The sequence below is a fragment of the Thalia democratica genome, chromosome 7 (assembly GCF_965202585.1).
Source record: "Thalia democratica chromosome 7, ktThaDemo2.hap1.1, whole genome shotgun sequence".
Taxonomy (NCBI): domain Eukaryota; kingdom Metazoa; phylum Chordata; class Thaliacea; order Salpida; family Salpidae; genus Thalia; species Thalia democratica.
In genome coordinates, this window is record NC_139171.1 from 64837033 (window position 1) to 64843322 (window position 6290).

The 6290-nt window shown below is 24.8% G+C and overlaps 1 protein-coding gene across 1 annotated transcript; it reads left to right on the forward strand.

The window, feature by feature from the left end:
• Positions 1–1208: 1208 nt before the first annotated feature.
• Positions 1209–5242, forward strand: LOC145841713 (kelch-like protein 23). Its single transcript, XM_082949063.1, has 2 exons — positions 1209–1664; positions 5072–5242. Exons 1-2 carry the CDS (start codon positions 1209–1211, stop codon positions 5240–5242), a joined length of 627 nt encoding a protein of 208 aa, XP_082805189.1.
• The last annotated feature ends 1048 nt before the right edge of the window (positions 5243–6290 follow it).

The window sequence follows — 6290 nt, forward strand, 5'->3', positions numbered from 1 at the left end:
AGATATGCACACTGAAAATGCGTATTTATTGAGAAGTTAGTATTCAAAACAAATACATAAAAGGAAGGTGAACATCAGGCTAAATCAGTCAAAATTGTAAAAAAGTTTTACTGATTTATTTCATTTAAAAAAAATTGTGCACAAACCCTAAATCACCCTTTTCACAGTTAAGTCTTATTTTTGAGTTGTAAGTAAACTAAATGTCGCTTTCTGAAAATTTTAAAAGCTCCAAATAATTTTTAAGACAGAGCTGGTTTAAGTCGGAGACTACAAAAGTACTACTTAAGATCCCCTATACCCAAAACGACTTCTTAAAGGGAATTTTCCTTACTTGAAAAAATATTAGGCTAGATCGGTCTTAATCAGGCTGAATGAAAATAATTTTGCGCACGAACCCTGATAAGTTTTTATACTATTCACAAATTTTTAAATAAAAACCAGATATTTTACTACAAACTTTTTAAAAAAATTTGGTTTTTTATACGTAAGTTTTTTAATTGTTATTAATATGTTCATAGTTAAATAACTTAAACTAAGTTTATTTCAGGTGAAATAAAGAATGATGATTTGAAACTAATTTCGATAGTTAAGTTAAGTTCGTTGCTTTTAGATGAAAAATATAAAGGTAAACTAAGCAATGTCATTAACAAAAAACTACAAACTCATAATGCTGCAACTTATTATCAGTTATCAAAACTGTTTACCTTGCTAAGTCTATATAAAACAATGTTCACTTATATAGAACGTTGCTTTGCTATGGTGGTTGAAACTACAAGCTTTCTTGAATTGGATTTTAATTCAGTCTGTCTAATACTTGCAAGTTCTAGTTTACAAATTGATTCAGAAGTTGAAGTTTATAATGCTGCAAATAAATGGTTAAATTACAACATAGTAGAACGTAGAAAATTTGCAAAACAATTTTTATTAAAAATTCGACTTAATCTGCTATCTGAGCAAACTTTAAAATGTTCTTACTTTAAAATGAATCTTAATGTATTTCAATGAACAATGATTGTGTTGAACTGATTAACAGTAGAGATAGTTTTACTCAGTTGATAAGTACTTCTTATAATAAACATAGACATTGTAATCAGTGTATGTTTAATGTAATTATCCTTGGAGGTCATGATTTAAACTATTGGAAAGATTTTATTGAAGTAAAACAAATGGATGTAAATAATTTGAGTAAGGTTACTAATTTTCTTCGAATGACTAAAGAGCGACGTCGTTTAAGGAGGGTTTGTTTAAAAGGAGCAGTTTATGTATTCGGTGGTTTTTATAAAAGGGCTCCTATAAAATCAGTTGATAAATATTCTTTTCTCAGTAAAACCTGGAGTAAAGTAACTGATATACCTGATGAACGTCAAAACTGTTGTGCTTGTGCATTCATGGATAAAGTATTCCTTTTTGGAGGAAGTATTAAAGAACTATATAGATCATCCAGTTATTGTCTGCAATTTAATACGAGAAACTCAAATTGGAAAGAAGTTTCAAGAATGAACGAGTCAAGATCAAATGCAGCTTGTGCAATATTTGAAGGAAATATTGTAGTTTCTGGTGGATACAACACTAATATTTTAAAAACAGTAGAATCATATGATGTTTTTGCTAATACTTGGGTATCAATGCCAAGTATGATTGGAAGAAGAAGTAGTCATAGTTTGGTTTGTGTTAAAAGCAAATTGTTTGCAATTGGTGGTGCATATTTAAACACAAATTGTGAAAGAAAAAAAAACATAATGTTAAATCCGACTCTTATATAACTATATAAAATTTGTTAATATTAAGTCTAAATTATTAAAACTAAAGTTAAAACACAAAATAAAGTCCCAAATCGTAATATAAACTATATACACAAAAATGAAGGAAGTACAAGTTTTAATTAAATATTGGTTACTAATCATTGAAAAATATTACATCTAATAACTACGTCACAATGTATATTAACAGTAGGACTTGTTAATTAACTTATACTAAAACTATAGATAATTTATTCTTTATGGTTCGAATATATAGCAGAGCGTTTTATTTTAAAAAAGTAATATGTAACTATTGTGAGTAAAAAGTAAAACAAGAAACATTTATTACTGAATTAATAAGTTAAACAATAGACTTTAATCTTTAATTTAGATACCCGACTGCTCCTTTCTAAAACTGTAATTAATTTTTTATTTTTTACATATTTTATTATACATCTATAGATCAACTCATGGTGGTTTTATGTATGGCGCTGTAACATAATTATTGGTCAGGACTTTGAAAGGTTAATAACAAGTTTGATTTTTGTGGTTTGTTTTTATAAATTTTTAAACTTTTAAATGTTTTCAACTCAATCTGTTTTTTATTTGTATCTTTCTTTAGTTTTGTTAAATTTAAACTTAACCATTACAAACATTCAATAAATAAAATATATATTATACCAATTTTTTGTGACTTTTATTTCCTTTGCTATTGTTTATTTTATTAATTCAATAATTAATGTTTGTGGTCTTATTTTTTATTCACAATGGATTACATATTACTTTTTTAAGTTAAAGCGCTTTACTATTTTTTAAACCAAAAAGAATAAATCATTTATCTTTGTAGTATAAGTTAACTAACTAGTCCTATTGTTCTTAGATATTGTGACATAAATATTAGATTTTTTTTAATGATTAGTAACCAGTAAATGATTAGAACTAGTACTTTCTTCATTTTCGTGTAAGTAGTTCATATTATTTTTTGTTACTTTATTTAATGTTTTTACTTTAATGCATTTTTTTAGACTTCATAATTACAAATATTATATAGTTTTATAACAGTCGGATTTAGCATTAAGTTTTTTTTTCTGTTATGAACCATTATATTAACCTTTAAAACTCTTTAGCAGCTATTTTTATTTTTAATGGACACATGTATATACCTACTTTATCTTCTATTCTTTCCTTACAGTATTTTTTTTTACAGAGCTCTGTTGAAGTGTTTTAATCGGCTAACACACAGAAACATGTGTTAGTGTAATAAACGAAGGAAACTTTATAATTTGTTATTATTATAATTTAAATGTATATAAACAAAAATCTATATTGTATGTGAAGTTCTGTTTCAATAAGATAAGTTACAAGTGTAATGAGGTTGACTAAAATGTAGTAATTTAATAAGTAAAACAACAATTAATATGAGTAAATTTTATTAATTAAACTAATTTGTTTCTTATTATTCATTTTTTTATCAAAATGTAAAAAAAATTAGAATGAATCTACAATGCACAAAAAGTTGTCTGATATAAGGCTGATTTTTAGTAAGTATTAATTTGAAAAGAATAATCTTTTTTTTTTAATATTATTTCAGTGTGGGTGAATTTGTTAACAGTTAAACAAAAAAGAATACAACCGTTTTTTGGTAATTTGACCATTTCGAATAAATTAATTATAATAAGTGTTATTTCATACTATAACATAATAATATTTTAGATAAATAACAAAGTTTATGAACTTATGATTTTGAAAAGTATTTTAGAATAAACATAGATTAAGAAAGTGTTTAAAAGATTTAACTTATACAACTTTTTAATGGAAAACTATGTTAAACAAATATATGTATCTTCAATTATTAAAAGTAAACATATTTTTTTAATTCACAATTTTCTGCTTCTTTGTCCAATAATCGTTATTTACTAAATTTAATGGTATTTTCTATAAATGTTGATTTTATATGTAGGTCCTTTACTTTAAGTTATCAATATCAATAGTCAATTAACTTTATTTCAGTTAAATAGTATAAAAAAAGAAAAAAAAATTGTAGATTCTAAAATCAAACATGTTTACCTATCGTTTTTAAAGAAACATCTTTTTGTTAAAAATAGTCTTGTTTTGCTTAAATTTATAGTTTATATCTAACTGAGATGTAAGTTTATCTAAGATAAGTAAAGTAAAGTAAGATGTGTTTATTATCGTGATGAATTTTATTAATCTATATATTTTTTTAACTCTTTTAAATATATTCAGTTTAACGGTAATTTAAAAATAACTTAATTTTTTTCAAATACTCTTCAATATCTATTAAACTCGCGAGGAATGTAGATCCTATACACTTTTATTGTATGCGTTTTTGCATTACACAGCTCTTTTGAAATAAGTACAACTATTTATGCTTTAATTTAAAAAAAAAAAAGTCAACAATATTTCAGATAAGTTGAGTGGAGAATATTGCGTTCTAGTTTCAGCTATTAAGTCAAACAAACATTCATTGAATGAAAACTTTTTTGGAGAAAAAAAAAAAAAGGTTGAAGAAAAACTAAAAATAAAAAATGCAGTATTGTTTTACCATCTGGCTAACAGTTTCAACATGCCAAATCTTTACAATATAGCTTTCAAACTTATTGAACATTGTTTTATCATGATAACTGAAACTAAAAGCTTTGAAGAGTTAGATGTTGGTTTAATAGTTAAGTTACTTGCAAGTTCTAATTTACAAATCGATTCAGAAGTCGAAGTTTATAATGCTGCCAATAAATGGTTGAATCACAACATAGAAGAACGTAGCAAATTTGCGAAACAATTCTTATTAAAAGTTCGTCTTAATTTGCTTTCAGATCAGTATTTAAAGTATCTTTTAAATGAGTCTTTGTGCATTTCTAATAATGTTGTTTGTGTTGAAGTGTTAAAAAACAGAAACGTTTTTTACCAAAAAAGTCTAACATTTATAACAGAAGAAGATACTGTGATCAATTTATGTTTAACTTTGTTATTTTTGAAGGTAAATATATTACAAAAATGAAGCTTGTTGGTAAAGTAATAAAAATAGATGTTAGTTGTTTTGAAAATGTCAACAATCTTCATCCAATGAAAGAACGATATGGTATAAAGTCAGTTTGTTTAAAAGGAGAAGTTCATGTATTAGGAGGTTTTTGTTATATAGGACATGTAAATTCAGTTAAAAAGTATTCATCAGTCACTAAATCTTGGAATGACGTAACTGATATACCAGATGAACGTCAATCGTTTTGTGTTTGCATGGATAAAATAATTTTGTTTGAAGAGAACGTCATCATGCATTCAAAAGTAAATATCTTCAATTTGAAACCAAAAAGTTAGAATGGAACGAAGGTGCTGATTTGAATGAACCAAGAATAAATGCTGCTTGTTCAATATTTGAAGGAACTATTGTTGTGTCTGGTGGGTTAGGTAACAGAAACAATAATTTAAATACAGTTGAATCATATGATGTTTTTCTAATACTTGGACACCAGTGCCAAATATGATTGAAAGAAGAAGTAGTCATAGTTTATTTTGTGTTAAAAGCAAACTATTTGCAATCGGGGGTGTTTGTTCAAGTTGTGAAGTTTTCGATAAAACTTGCAACAAATTTGTAAATTTTAAATCACTTGACTTTCATTCATATGATGTTAAAGCAATTTCAGCTGGAAGTAAAATATTTATTTTTTGTAGTAGTACAAAGATAGTACTGAGTTACGATGTTGATAATGATAAATGGTCAGAAGAATCATGTGAAGCTACTGAAAGTATTTTAGACTATTCAGACATCAAAATACCTATGTATTAAGAAAACTTTGTAACATAAAGTACTAAGCATGTTTTTAGTGATTTTTAAAAATTAATAGCTAACTAAACATCAGAAACTTTAATAACTTAAATTGGAAGAAAAAAATAAGTACCTTACATCTTAGAATATTAATGTTAATTATTTTTTGTGTGTTTTCAAGTTTGACAATATTTTTTTACATATTCTAAGTTCTACCGATGTTTATTTTATAATCATTTATGTCATTAAGGTCAAAATAAACCTAGTTCTCGAAAATTAAACACTATATTAATAGATTTTGTTATATTATATTTATAAATGTTTGACATCGATTATGAGGTTTAATTTGTAGAAAAAAATACTTTAAGTCTATAGAAATATCAGTTTTTTGATTCTAGATAATTTTTAATAAAATAATAAATCATTTTTTTGCTTGATTTTATATGTTTTATAAACAATAATAAAAATTGTAACTTTTATACCATAAAAATGTTCTAATTTCAACTTTTAAGCTTATTTGATTCGTGTTATATTGAAAATAAAACAATGTTCGTTTGCTATCTTATACTGTATATTGCAAATTCTTACTTTTTTTATTTGAAAAGTATAAGTTTTATAAAGTAAAAAAATTTCACTTTTATGTTGAGCATTTAGCTTACTTAATAGAGCAAGCTAAGGTCTTAGAAAAAAAAGTTACAAAACCAATCAAAATCTATCTATAGGAGATTAAAAAAAATTACACCATCAATAATAGCGGCCTCAATTTA

What these genes read in the sequence shown, in the direction of transcription:
- LOC145841713 (XM_082949063.1), top strand. Translation starts at nt 1,209, where the DNA reads ATGACTAAAGAGCGACGTCGTTTAAGGAGGGTTTGTTTAAAAGGAGCA. An exon ending in GAAGAAGTAGTCATAGTTTG is followed by an intron (nt 1,665 to 5,071) that starts GTTTGTGTTAAA and finishes GAAACCAAAAAG; the next exon opens with TTAGAATGGAACGAAGGTGC.